This window comes from Elaeis guineensis, chromosome 1 (genome assembly GCF_000442705.2).
Source record: "Elaeis guineensis isolate ETL-2024a chromosome 1, EG11, whole genome shotgun sequence".
Lineage (NCBI taxonomy): Eukaryota > Viridiplantae > Streptophyta > Magnoliopsida > Arecales > Arecaceae > Elaeis > Elaeis guineensis.
In genome coordinates, this window is record NC_025993.2 from 121,883,785 (window position 1) to 121,899,683 (window position 15,899).

Sequence of the window (15,899 nt, forward strand, 5' to 3'; positions counted from 1 at the left end):
TTACCCATTTTACCCTTGAGAAGTCATTATGTGGCATTATTGTAACAGGGATAACTTAGATGTTGATTATATAAAACCCCCTACATTAGATGGCCGGCATATACAACTGATTATCTTTTCCTTCTTCAATAACATTTTTTAAAAAAAAGACAATGAATAGGGGATCCGCCCTTGTTTCAAAACTGTGGCATCTGTGGGATGGATTTCCGTCGTTCAACAGCCACGACAGCCATCCAACAACCTTTCGACGGCCTCCCCACCACCTTCTCCTCTATTTCTCTCTCCCCTCCTCTCTCTAATCTCTCTCATGGAGGATCGTGGGCCCCAAAGGCCTCGACGGCCTTCTGATGGCCACTGCCGGCCTCCCTCTCCCTCCCTTCCCCTCTCTCTCTTTTCGTTCCCGGTTCTCCCTTCTTTTCATGTTGGTTCGTATTCGATACGGTTTGGTATGAGGTTATACCGACTTGTACCATCAGCCAGCCGACATGGGATCCGATTTTGAGTTGGCGAACCTTGCTTATATGCCAATTAAATGCTTATCTTACCAAATAACTTTGTGTAGAGTGTTTGAAATTATCCAAAACATCAGTTATTGCAAAATATTATCACAACCACAGGTCAAAAATCTTCCCAAACAAGTTTTTAAGCTACCTTGGTTCTATTCCATACAAAGAGGCCTTATGACGATATATCCAATAGACTAATAAGTCAGTTGGATGAAGCATACTAGAATGTGCCTCTAGACTACAAAGTACCATACTCATATTGGATGCAACTGAGATTTTCCTTTTAAAAAATAATTAAAAAAAAAAAGAAGGTAGTGCTAAAGACCAGCATAATTCATGAACCAGATAGCCAAAAGTGAGGACAGATCAGAGCATGAGAGGCCTGAGCAAAGATGATGATATTGAGGCATGTTGGCAAAGTGAGTTAAGACAGCAAAACAATATAAATGGGTGAGTAGCAGAAGATATTTAAGACACCAGCAAATGAATTAGATGACCAGTCCAACTGACAAGCTTGCTAAGGAAGGTCTAAACATTCCTATAACTTCTTGCACCCAGCAGTACATAATGATAACAAGGAAAATAAATGAATATATTTTAATCCTCCTAACATAAACATGAATTTACTACAACTAATTCAAATTTTCTACAATTAAATCAGCATGATTTTTAAACATGACCTGTGTTAAAGGTAATTCAATAAAAAAATCACAAACAACAACAAAAAAAAAAAAGTAGGGCAATCAAACATGACAGAGAAAAAAAGAGCTTAGGATGATTTAAAAAAAAAACCATCTTTACCGGCTTTTGAAGGCGTAAATTATCTGAAGGCATAGGATGCACACTGAATGGTTTGACATTCTGGTTAGGATTTTCCACAGCATTGCCATTTTCAGCAGGTTTGGGAAGCTCAACTGGAACAGAACTTTTCCCTGAAAATTATAAATTAATTTTTTAATTTTATTGACCAATCCCATGGAATTAATATAAGTTCACTGAAGCAAGGAAACTATAAATTTACATAATCAAAAGTAAAAATAACTCATCATGCTGGGTACGGCTTCATAGTCCAACTCCCAGCGCCCCCCACCCCCCCCCACAACCCAAAACCCCAACAAAAAATAAAAAATAAAAACACCCCAAGTATTCAAGAAAGAAATTACGGATTGACATGACATTAGGTTATAAAATTCATAACAAGGGTAAAGGAAGGTTCTTATTTACCAATAGAATTATTCTCTGGCCACTCATTATGAATAGTTAAGTAATTATCGAGCTCAAAAAATAGAACTTTCATATTTCAAAGCAATCCACAATGAAAGGTAAGAGACCTTTTAGAGTTATTTGTTTATTTTCAATTCAAATGCAAACAGTATAATGTCACCATACATTCTAACAATGAACATTCATGAAATAAAATTTCATCACACCTGAGCAGGAAAATTGATGAATACAATGTCATTTCCATTATCAACAAAAATTTTGTTCAAAATATTGAAGCATAATTAGCATACCAGTGCAAAGCCCCAGATATCTGCGTCTCCTTATGCTAACCATGGCTAATTGCAACTTCCTAATGCCAAATATAAAATGATCCATTATGAGAGAATTATTCAAAAATTAGGGAAAAATTTATGATATAAAAGAAGGAATAGTGATAACAGCAGCATTAACAACTATACAAGTTATCAAACATATGAAAGCTTATTTGCACTATGCAATGAATCTGAAAATTAAACAGTTAGCGTACTGTTGTAATCATAGAATATCCATGGGAGTGAAGTCTGATCCCTTAATGATTCCCAAATTTTAGTAATCGACAGAGTATGCATTTCATATATGATAACATTTTGCTATACAGATAAAGCTCAATATCCAGAAAAAACTATTGAGGTTTATTCAGAATAATTTTAGTAATCAACAGAATAAACCTCAATATCCATAATAATTTTGCTACACAAATAACATTTTATTCATAGGATATATTGAGGTTTATTCTATGCTGGTGCTAGAAACTACAAAATGTTATCATATATGAAATGCAAAACACTCAAAAAAAGCATGCTGTGGGTAAACAGGAAATGACCAAGGCCCTCATGGCCAATAAACTACACAAGGCTAGAAAATCTATGCAACAGAGTCCTAACTGGCAAGATATGCCTTTCTTCAAATGCCGTAACATCTGGATTAATGGATCAGAATTTCATAGGATTGCATTATATGGGGATATACATGTAAGCATCACACTGGAACACTGGAAGACCAAATAAGTTGACCAGGGAGGCAAAGCCACCCAAGCATGAAGGCACCACAGGCACACCCTAACCCTATGGATATTGATTATCAAATTAAATAAACAAATAAATAAAAGAACCAATTAGGAAGAAAAGAAAAGGAATTCAATCCAAGGACCATTACCGAAGTTGCTAAGAGGATGAAAATTGCTGTACAAATTTTCGTTATCACAAATTTCTAACTGATATAAGCAGCACATAAAGAAACAGAGAAACAACACATCAGAAACCTTGTCGAAACCATTTATGAAATGCAGAAAGTTCAATTTGTATCGATCTATCAACTTCTCAGTTATTTCCCAAAATACAAATATTTTTCATAGAATTCAGAGGAAGCTAAACCGAATCAGCTTTCAAACACAGTATTTGGCAACAGTGACAACCACATCTAGTTCTCTACGGACCTCGATAACCAAATCCAACTCCTTCACCACCTCAACTTCAATCAAGCCAGACCAAAACCCCACTCACAGTATACACTTAAAAGAAACAACTCCACACTCACACACAATCCACACAAAAAAAGCCCTCGAAACAAAACATCATGGAAAAGCCCCACAGCTCCACCAATCAAAACCCAAACCCCACAAAAACCAATCCACGGCGCAAAATTTTCGCGACAGCAACTCAAACCACGCACGAAAACCCATCAACAAACCGATCTGCTGACCCCTTTTTCCACCAACCATCCCGCCACCAACCAATCTCCCACCACCCCGTGAAGCTTGCCGACGACAAACTCTCCGTTCTTCATCCTCCTCCCAAAGCCCACAACCCCAACAAAAGTCCAGCAACAAAAACCGCTGGAAAACCATGCTCCGAAGGCAGCGAGCCCATCAAAAACCCACCACCCAAAACCCCACTCCACACCAAAACAAACACAAAACACAAAGATATAAGCATCAAAAAAAAGGGAAAACATGCAGGACCAACCTACGACGGCGGCGAGGGAGGAAAAGATCAGGGGTATCCAGGGAAGGCCGGCAGAGGTTGGTGGGCTCGCAGGGGCATAACCGGAAGGTGGTGGAGAAGTTGGCGAAGGGGACGAGAGAGACGCTCTCATCAACCACCTTTCTCTCTCTATTCGCTCTCTCCTCTCGTTTTTTTTCCTTTTTCTTTTTTTTTTTTTGTGGTTTCTCTGCTGTTTTCTGCGCTTTTGTTTTTATGGCTGGTGGGGCTGAAGGGATAGGGGAACGTATTTTTTTGGGGCTTATTCTACTCCTCGTGTTGAATTCCGGTAATGCCCCCAAATGTTAGGAAAAATTGCCGAAAAGACCACGTAAATTTCGGACTTCCATATTGGAATAATATTTGGAATTCCCGAAATGCCCCCAGCCGACCTTGCGGGCAATCCCAACTCCAAAGGAACGGTTTTTGTAGTCTCTCGCTGTGGATTTTGGTTGCTTCAAAAATTATAACTCGGATATAAATTTTTTTATCCATAATTTTTTTTAATATAATTATCCTAAAAATTTAATAGAAAAAATATAAATTTTTTGTGAGACGGAGTTTAGAAATCTAATAAAAACAGGAGTTCCAACAGCTAAATTTTAGAATTTGATTAGGAGTAGGAGTTCCATCTCAATATTTTATCTTTTACAGCAATAACCCATCTTCTAATCCAAATCTAAAAATTATCTGAAAATCCATTTCTCGAATCAAAAACTAAAAAAAAAGAAAAAACAGATCTTTCATCTCATAAACCTTATAAAACAATGAGCAGCTGAAATTTTTTCACTTGAGAAATCAATTTTTAATCTAAAAATTCAGTTTACGTCTCCAAATAAAATCAAAATATTGACCTCCGATTTGAATTATCGAGTCGGTTGCTTCAATGTCTAGTAATTTTATCACCGTTTGATTGTTTTCTGACTTCGACGGTGGCGGTGTGGCCAAAAAGGGGGAGACAGCGGAAAAACCATAGTGATTGGTGCGACGGAGAGATTGGAGGGGGAGAATGGAAATTTCAGAAAAAGGAAACGCGGAGATTCTGGGACCCGGGAGGGCAGAGGGGCAGATCGGGAAAATAAAAATATTTCCCCGATGGCATTTGGGTAATTAATGGGGTGGGCTTGGGCTTTTGTTGGCTTTGGATGTAGGGTGGCGAGAAGAGGAGAGAGAGGTTTAGGCGGCAGGCACCGACGGGGTGGTGGTTGGATGGAAGCGGTGCCATAAGGCGTGCGGATAACGTACGTCCCCGACTACCTTGTCCCTCAAAAACTCGCTCCTTATCCTGTTCCCATCCCAACCAGCCATCACACGTCTCCTCTTAGATGATCTGCACCTTCAATACATTAGGTAATTATTGGGTAATCATTAGGTAACGAGAAGTCTAGGATAAGTAAGATGGAGGTGTGGGTGGAGTAGGGAGGGAACGGGATTGAACCCCCGTGTCAAGCTTCTTCCTTTCTGGGTTTGGTTACCAAGTTCTTTTGGTGCAAGCGTTGGTTAAAAAATTGTGCATTAGCATAAGCTTGTGGATCCATCAAATTGGCTGGTTTCAATGTGACTGGTGGTTTGTTGTGTCATTTATCAGTTGGTCAGTTGGTGTCAAAGAAGTGCATTTGGTTCGATTCATTCCTCGTATGGAGCTATAAGTTGGATTGAGTCAGCCTATACTCAACTTTGTTAGATCCAGGGCTAAGTCCAGGCTTGGCATACAAAAATTGTGGAGATAACAATGGTCAGGTTGACTTTGGATAGTTTGGGTCATAATCATATATTGCAGGCATCTTAATTTGCATGGACAGCTGACAAGAACAAGAGTTAGTTCCAAAGGTTTTTTATAGTACTTGAGATCTTTGGCGATCTTCTTTTACAAAATAATTTATATTTTAATTTTTATCATATATTAATTTTGTTAATCAATTTATTATTTTTTTTTTTACATAATCTATTTAAACTTCAGAGAGAGAAAAATAGATGATGGATGGGGGAAAAATACATAAGTGGGAAGCAAGAATTAAACAGATCATAACTTGTTATATTAACCAAATTATATGAAAAATTATTGAGAAGTCATAAAAGACATTAGTTTGCAATCATTATCCAACATTTCTCCCACAACTTATAAGGGTAATTAATGCAATCAAACACCTCTTGCTTGTCGCATACCCAATCAACAGCTAAAGCACTCAAAACGACACCTCATAAGGTTGGTTGAGAACCGCCAAAGATCAAGAGGATTGTATCGCTACATCAAGCATCAAGGCCAATTTATTGAGATTTGTGCTAAGATCTATCGGTGGAATCGGATACACTTTGGATGGTCATCAGTTGGAATTTATCTGATTAAATCCAATCGGATATGGCCTACACTAGAATTTTTGATTTCGATGATATATATTTTTTAAATCAGATAATTTTTCAAAATTTATATTGTTATGCCACCTCTTTTAAGAAACGACGCCCCTAGTGATCGGTCCAAATTTCTTCATTTAGGGCTCAAAATGGAGGACCGATTAAATAAAAAATTTCTCTTTTGGATAAAATTTTGATCGAGTATATCTTCTAATTTGAAAAAAATTAGATAAAATGATAGAAAATAAAGTTAATGTACAAGTTGAAATCTGTACTTATAGAATTTTAGTTTTTTTTTGGATTTTTGATGAAGACATAAAAACTGTCACTAGAAATACGAAATATCGTCATTAATAGTTTTAGTGACGATATTTTGAGTCGTCACTCGTTGTCATTAATACTCGAATCACTAATGTATTTATGACGACTTTCAAAGTTGGTCACTATTAGTGAATTTAATAGTGACCATACTATTATCACTAATATTTGTACTAATAATGACAATAATATATTATCACAAAAACTATTATCATTAGTGACAATGATATCGTCACTAAAATTTATGATAATAATGATATAAATATTATCACTAATACTATCACTATTAATAACACAAGTAGCGTCACAAATTTTTTTCAATAATAACTACAAAAATCATCACTAGTGTTGATGTATTAATGACAATACTTTCTATCACTAAAATGAAATAATATTAGCAACAAATAATGTCGTCACTAAAAATATACAATATTAGTGATAATTAGTGTCACTAAAAGTTTTGCAACTATTAGTTATATTTTTTAGTGATAACAAAACATCCTCACTAATGATTTTTTTAGAAAAAATAGATAATCTCATAATAAAAATATATTGGATTACCTACTTTATAAATTGAGATCAACTCATATTCTTAATAATAAACATCAATACACACAAATTATATATATTAAATCCTCACATATCGATTAAAGTATCCAAAATATAATTGTAACTTCAAATCCATACATATCTAATATATCAATCAAATCCTTATATATCCATTAAATTATCAAAATATATCCTAAATATAATTATAACTTCAAAGCCATATACATTCATAGTGAGATACAAAAAACATATAGTATAATCCCATGATCTTTCATAATGAACAAAAAAATCATAATTATTCCCAAAAAAGTTCAATCATGATCCTATAACATGAATAAATAAAAAAAATAATTAATATAATTTAAAAATATAATTTATATTAATTTAATTATATAAATATTATAAGAAGAAAAAGTTAAGTAGTAAAATCATAATTGATCCCAAAAAAGTTCAATCACGATCTTACAACATGAACACATAAAAAGTCAATTAATATAATTTAAAAATATAATTTATATTAATTTAATTACATAAATATTATAGAAAGAAAAGAACAAGAAATAATACTCATAAAAATAAAATAAGTTTAACTACTAATACAGTATATTTTTAATTGAGAAACTTACATTGTTAAAAGGAACAACCAAAGAAAATATACCAGATAGAAATTATCTATCACTACTAAAGCATACAAAAAGAGTGGCCATTTGACGTTACATGCTTTTTTGGATTTTTTTTTTTTAATTTTCACATATTGTACACTGAGCTCAAGTTTTGTACATTGAGATTGCAATTTTACTTGAAATTGTGAATTAATCTTCTTTTGCTTTTTTATCGTCTCAGTAAGTCTTTGGATTTCATCTTTCAAAATATCAGCATACTTTCATGCAGTCTCAGTCTTTGCATGAATATTTTGTCTTTCTTTGAAAATAGATGTGATTCTTTCTGCTCCTAAACCATGTGAGTGGCCCGACTTTCTTCCTAATACAAGTGTGAAATACTCCATAGTAGGATTGATTGCGAAGAAATATCCTGCTGATTTGTCTCACTTATCTCTTGAAGCTTGTTCTATATTTGTACATAAAAATAAATAAATATGATTAAAATTATCAATATAAAATTATGAATTATAATTAAAATAATCGCATTCTATATACCATAATCTCTTTCCTATTTGGAATGGACCAACTTTCATTAGATCTCAACCGAGTGGCCTTCCAAACCATCATAGCATCTGATCATTCTTCAGACTATGAATCTTTCTGCTAGTAATGAACAAAATGAAAAAAAAATAGATAAAACTTGACTTAGTTAGATCCTAAGCTGGAAAAGTACTTTATAAACTTCATATCTTATAGTATAATAGTAAAAATTAATATGAGTATTACCATCTCATAGGCTTTTTGAACTATTGATTTTGTTCCTATAATAGATCCAACTTCTAGTTTACTCCTATTGGATGTAATTTGGATGCTTGTACCCTAAGTTAAAAATATATATTAAATTAAAAAATATTAAGATAATTGAAAAAGCATAGTATGGTCAAACTGATCATAATAAAATACCTTGAATTTTTGTGTACCCTATTTATTCTCAATCAACCACTGTCAATCTTCTGGAGACACATCATCCTAGCGACTCTTCTTTTCATGGTATGCTTTGTGTAGATTATAAAGTCGAGTCTTATATTATTTTTGTACTTGTTTCATCATATGTGGGTAAATATTATCGGAGAAAGAAAAACTATCTTGAAAACTATATCAATAACAATACTTATTTACAACAATCAATCAAGTAATAACATTATATAAATTCTCTAGTAATCATGAAAAATTAGTTGCCAAAATAAACCAAATATATGTATATAAACCTTCAAGAATCTCTATATTGTCTTGATATCCTCATCAGGTATACTTTTCTAACCTTTAACTTGAAGAGGTATGAGCTGTCTAACATATTTAGTTACCTCTAATTTGAAATACTTGGCATGTTCTCCACATATTTTGTTATAAGAATGAGAAAATTGAATATCAAAATTTTTTCCTTAACTTTCCTCTTAGCGAATTCTACATTAATGGTAGGCCCACGCCCTCTCTTCTTAAAGGTACTAGCACCTATTAGAAAATTTTTAGCAAACTAGATGATACATATGAAATTCATAAACTAATAAGACAGCATATAAAAAGTAATTTATTTAAAACTAATTTAAATAATTACTAATTCAAGGCTCTAATATCATGGTTAGTAATTCTAAATCTTACTATTAATTATAGATTGTTGCATGGATGGAGATGCATCAACGAGCATATTGACATCTTACTATTCATCACAAAGAGAATTTATATGTTGAGTCGAGCTTGCTATTGATAAGCACCGTGATGACATATTTTATCTATAAAAAATTAAAAAAAAAAATTAGATTCATCATGCTATTTTTTTTAAAAAAAATATTTTTAATGCAACATCAAGCAAATCAAATTCTAGCAATCATAGTATAAATTTATTAAGAAATATTTATCATATGTTCCATATAAAGTTACTAACAAAGCTAAAGTATTTATAGCAATGTTACATACAAACCAAATGATAAACAATCTATGATATCAATATTCATATTTATAAAACAATTATCATACAATACAAGTCCAAATTAGAATTATGAATAATCAATCATCATCAATATCATCTTCATCAACTTGATCTATCTCATCATCATCAATGGAAATAAGTTTTTCATCGTCAGTTTCTTCTTCTTCTTCTTTCCCTTCTTTCTGAACAAGAGAAGTATGATGCTTTAATGGAGTGCCTTCAATATTAGTGCTAGCTAATTCAGGCCTATTCGATGACACCATCAGTATCATCTATATTGGATTCAAGATGTATAAAGCCAATTTCCTCATTTCTTGATTGGGCTTATCTTTGATATCTTCCAGAGACAAATCATATAAGTCACGTTGCTTTGTCATCACCACAATCTTCCAATTAGACTCTTTAGTGTTGTTCACATAATATACCTGTTCAACTTGAGTAGCCAACACATATGGCTCATTAGTATCTAATCTACGAGCCATATTGACCATGAAAAACCCATGCTCATCAATTTTAAATCCTTTTTCTTTATGACAGACATCCAATCAATCACATTTAAATAGAATGACACTATTTTTCCTGAGATAACCTAACTACATGATGTCTGTTAAGACACTATAATAGTCTATGTGACTTTTAATCTCATCTATTTTTACTAAAATATCACTATTTTATGTTTATAATTGCTTATCATATCCCTTTATATTAAACCTCTAACCATTAACTACGTAACTAGTATGGTAGAAAACATGCTTATCAGGCCCACATGCTAGGCTCAATAATTGATGACTGACATGTTCATTTCTTTGGTCTTATAACTGTATGACCTATATAATAAGTAGCAACAAATTAGCATATTGAATAGAAAAACCAAATATGAAACATTAAGATATGTTATTTTATTTACATATCTTTTGAACTTGGAGAAACTCTTTCTCATGCCTTTTTTCTATATCATTAGGATTCTCTCTTCTAAGTTCTTCCTTATACATACTGTATATCCAACAAGATCAAGAAAGAAGTAAATAATTAGAGATAGTGTGTAAAATATTAAATACAACATCTAAATTATTAGTTATAAAAATTAGATAATTTACCCAATATATTTTAAGACTTCCATACATTTTCTTAGCATATACATTCTAGCTTGCGTCCATTCGATCAAATTCAACTTTCCATAATCACTTCCATGCAATGGTTTGCAAACTTTTGTAAAAACATGTAGCTTAGAGTGAGATAAATAATTACCTTCTTCATAATTTCTTCCAACTTGATTTAATCTTGTCTCAACTCCATGCAAATACCTTGAACAAAATATCACACATTCTTGTAAAATATAAGCTTCAGTAATTGATCCTTTTGGATGAGCCTTATTTTTTATATATGATTTTAGTCTACGTAAGTATCTTTCAGTAGGATATATCCTTCGGTATTGCACTGGCCCTATAAGCTTTGCCTCATCTACTAAGTGAATTGATAAATGTACCATTATGTCAAAAAATGAAAAAAAAAATATTTTCTCAAACTTACAAAGAGTTACAATAATGGATGGTGAGAGTCTCTCCAAGTTATCCACATTAAGAATCCTCGAATATAACTCTCAAAAAAAAAGTGCTTAGCTCAATCAATGCCTCACACACCTCGTTATGTAAAACACTATGTATTGAAAGTAGGAGATATCGGTGCAAAAATATATGACAGTCATATCATTTCATTCCAAATATCTTGCATTCTTTTGAGTTCACATATCGAGAAATATTGGATGAATAGCCATCAGAAATCTTCAAATCAAATAAGAATTTACACAATACCTATTTCTCTTCCATTTATAATGTATAGCATGCTAGGAGAAATATGTACTTGCCATCACTCATGGGAGTTGCATGAAGTTCAGGCCATATACCCATATATTTTAGATCAAAATGAGCATTTATATTATCCTTTATCTTTTCTTGGAGATTTAATAGTATTCCAAGCATATTATCACACACACTTTTCTCAATATACATGACATCTAGATTATGCTGCAATTTAAGAGTTTTCCAATATGACAGTTCAAAGAAAATATCCTTTTTCTTTCGATTACTAGGTAGTGTAGTCTTCCCATGCTTTCTTTTCTTTATAGTCTTATTAAATATTACTTGATCATTTTTTATAAATAATAAATTCATTAAAGACGTCAAAGAAAGAAAAAAGGTACAAGTTTTGTACACAAAAAATATACAAGGGAGCACCAAAAGAGAAGAAAAAGAGAAAGTTATCAAAATATCACTTGATTGAAATATCTAAATTGTTCAGCAATATCTTCTACTGATAATTGTTTAGGTGCACATCTCTTTTTCTTTGTATCATCGAAAGATTTTGTATTATTTTGCCATAAATAATCGAGTGGTAAGAAGTGACGATGACCCATATAACATATTTTATATCCATTAAGAAGTCTTAAAGACTAAGTGTCCATGTTGCAACAAGGACAAGCAAATTTACCTTTAGCACTCCACCTTGATAGATTAGCATAAGCTAAAAAATCATTAATAGTCTATATCATGGCTGTATATAGCTGAAAGATACAGTTTGATGATTCATCATATGTTGCCACTCCTTTTTTCCGCAACTCCTTCAACTCATCTATTAGTGGTTGTAAGAACACATCAATATCATTTCTACAAGATTTAAAACTAGGGACAAGTAATGACATCATGAAACAAGAATCTTTTATGCACATCTAAGGTGGTAAATTGTAAGAAATGAGAACAACTAGCCATACTCTATACGAAGTGCTCATATTTTCAAAAAGATTGAAACCATCACTTGCCAGGCCTACTCTAACATTTCGTGCATCCATTGCAAAAGAAGAATATTGTGAGTTAAAGTTTTTTCAAATTATAGAATCCGTCGGATATCTCATATGCCCAACATTATGAAGTTTTTCCTTATGCCACCTCATCTCTGAAGCAATCTTTGAGGATGTGTACAGTTTTTGCAGTCTTGGTGTTAAAAGAAAATAATGCAAAATCTTTTTTGAAAGTTTTTTTATTTTTACCATGATTGGGAGCCATATTTCTATCTCATTCATTACTTTTCCATCTGGAAGTGCTACATACTAGACAACATTGAGCCTGAGCATATTTTTCCTGATAGAGGATGTAGTCATTTACACAAGTATCTATGTTTATATAGTCCAAACCCAAGTCTTGAATAACTTTCTTAGCCTCAGAGTAAGATATAGGAATATTATTACCACTAGAAAAAAATTTGTCAATAATGCAAGTAAAGCATCAATTGATTTGCCACTCAAGCCGAAAAGACACTTTATGTTCAATAATTGTACAGTAAATGATAGCTTAGCAAAATTTTTATAATCAGGATATAATTTTTGTTCTACTTTCTATAACAAGCTCTAAAATTTATCAGCTTCCTCATTTGATCTACTCGGGCTAACTCTGGTAGATTTCTATCCCCTAATTTGAGAATTAAAATTTTTAATGTTGTCAAAATTAGCACGTCCAAGATCATACACTATATCATGCACTCTATCATAGCAAATGCTCATCATTCTCATCATCACTCTCTTCATTAGAGTGATACATGTGCTCTCCATGATGAAACCATCACTTATAATGCTTATTTATCCCATTTATAATTAAGTGTCTATAAATAGACTGTCGAGTCTTAAAGAAATTATTGTTATACTTTTTAATTGGACAACGAATTGCTCTCCCTCCATCTAGATTGCTAAATACAAATTCAAAAAATTCACAAACTTTTTTTCTCATATTGAAGAAGTCATCTATCAGAAATATCCATCTAATTTTTATCCATTATTATATATATTTCTGCACAAATTAACAATTATAATTTCAAAATATAAAGACACCTTATTGAAACAAATATATTATGACAATGCAGAGATTTTAATATTTTTATTGTTAATGAAACACTTAATAAATGTATCTGATTTGTGGGAAACTACTAAATCGATCCGTAACATTTCCAGTTTGAAATAGGTAGAGATACTAGAACGATAGATTTATAACAGATGAATTAATGATTTGTAAAATCTTTCAGACATTTTATATATGAATCTAATAGTATTCATTTCTTGATTCTTTCCTTATCATTCTATTGCTTGAATTTTTAAAATTGAATAAAAATTATAAAATTTATCGACTAATTATTAAATATAGCTTTTTAGAAATAATGATGTAAATGATAACCATGAGTGCTAATCATGTCAGATCAGGTTATAAATGGATTGAGCAAAATACAGGTTGGGTCCAAAAGTATTACAATAAACAAAATATAGAAAATATTACAAAAATCTTTTGGATGGAAATGAAATTAAACTCTAACATAATTTTGGAGCAAAGAAAAATCAAGCTCAATATGACAGACAAAATTTAAATAGCAAATAATATAAGTTTCACTCAATGAATGGGATAGACCTTCGCTTTCTATCCTAGTGCAAGTAATTTATGCTCCAATAATTTTTTTTGAATCTGCAATCAACAAATCAAAAAATACGATTGGCTGGACTGAAATCTCCAAATGCAAAGCATATTAATAGAATTTCAATAACTATTAATGATTAAAATATATTTTTATTAAAAATTTTAAATAATTAAAAAATTATTAAAAAAAATAATAAAATATTAATGAGTATAAAAACAAATTGATAAAAAAACAATTCCTAAACTCCTTATACATCCAAATCTATTTGAAATCTAACTATCCAAATCCATCCCAAACTTGAATATAAAATTAATAAAAAATTTCAAATCTATGTCATTTAAAATTGATATACCCGTCCAAAGGAAGCGTAACGGCCCTCCCTGGTCTTACCTTCCAATTTTTCTATTTTCCATTATTTTTTCTTTTTTTTCCCCTATTTTACCTTGTTTTTTCCGTCCTCAAGAGTCTCAATCGGGTGGGAGGCTTGGAACTCTCAAAGCTAAAGGACCAACTCAAACCGCCACAACTCCCACAATATCCCATATGCCGGAGAAGAAAGCCTCAACGGGAACCTAAGATACCCCTCCCATCTCCCTTAGGTGCTCTCTTTGAACCTAAAAAAGCCTCACTTGCTCTCTCCTTCAGGAAACTAAGCAAAAAAAAAAAAAAAAAAGCCACAACTCCCACAAAATCCCCTATTTTTATTCCCTATTTTTCCTTTATTTTTTTTTTGTTTTCCGTTCCCAAGAGTCTCAATCGAGTGGGATGCCTGGAGCCTTCCGATCAAAAATCCCCCAAACGACGAGTAAGCTCTCAAACCCTAAAGAGACAAACTCACACCACCACAACTCCCACAAAATCTCATATGCCAGACAAATAAACCTCAACGGAACCTAAGATACCCCTCCCATCTCCCTCAGGTGCTCGGTTCTCCAATAATCTCCAAAGAAAGAGAATGAAATAAAGAAAAAAATAAGAAGGGAAAAGAAAAAAAAAAAAATGATGAATCCGTATGGGAAAATGCCTTACCTTCGACTTTTTTTCGCTTTTCCTTTTCCCTTGATTTTTTCCCTTTGTTTTCGCCGGTTTTCACTATGTTCTCAAGAGTCTGGTGGGAGGCCATCCTCTCTGAATCACATGGGAGGCCGTCCTCAAGAGTCTGAATCGTGTGGGAGGCTTGGAGCGGCTAAACAAGGAAGATGTTACCTAGGGCTTTCATCCCAAAAAACCACGTTTGGGTGCTGTTTGGAGGTTTTTTTCTCAGGGCGGCGGGTACTGTTTTATTTTCCTTACGTATGATTTTCATATTAGGAATGGGATAATCACATAATCGGATGGATGAGAAAAGACGCAACCAATTTTTATATTGAGGGTAGGCTCAATTCCAAATTTAATTATTTAAAATATTATGTACAATCTGATTCAAATCTTTGATGATGGATAATATCAATTTAAAAGACTGCCCTTTTACCATTCAAATAGCATAGAAATCAATCTGTTTATTTAAGCAAACCCGACCTAGATATTAAATAAAATAAATAGATCAAACAGATCATATTTCTAAAAATCTGTCTTTTTTTTTTTTATATTTTGTTATACCAAACATAACTTAAAAGTCTAATAAAATATAAGTGACAACTATATGTGAACCTCAAGGATATAATATGTAAAGATACATAAGATGTAGGTTATCAAATATAATATGATTTAAGAGAAACCTTGATGTGAAACATTTCGAATACTATGAATAGGAAGCCAAGTGGTGAGCTAAATTTAAGGAGATCATAATTTGATTATAAGATATCTGATTTTAATGATATATATTTTTTTAAATCGAATAATTTTTTGAGATCTATGCAGTTACACCACCCCTTTTAGGAAATGACACCCC

The 15,899-nt window shown here is 32.4% G+C and overlaps 1 protein-coding gene across 3 annotated transcripts in view; it reads right to left on the reverse strand.

Moving 5' to 3' along the window:
- The window catches only part of LOC105038860 (ethylene-responsive transcription factor-like protein At4g13040), a 43,405-nt gene extending 28,141 nt beyond the window's left edge, over positions 1-15,264 (reverse strand). Inside the window, exons 1-3 of one of the 3 annotated variants that reach the window (XM_010914776.4) lie at positions 15,038-15,264; positions 2,021-2,079; positions 1,308-1,438 (exon numbers count right to left, since the gene is read on the reverse strand). In XM_010914776.4, coding sequence (XP_010913078.1) covers positions 1,308-1,438; positions 2,021-2,063 — 174 coding nt within the window. In that variant the 5' untranslated portion in view covers positions 2,064-2,079; positions 15,038-15,264. Of the gene's footprint in view, positions 1-1,307; positions 1,439-2,020; positions 2,080-3,204; positions 3,530-3,733; positions 3,905-15,037 lie in introns of those variants that run through there. The other 2 variants (XM_010914775.3, XM_010914779.4) reach the window with 2 other exon arrangements.
- Positions 15,265-15,899: the final 635 nt, after the last annotated feature.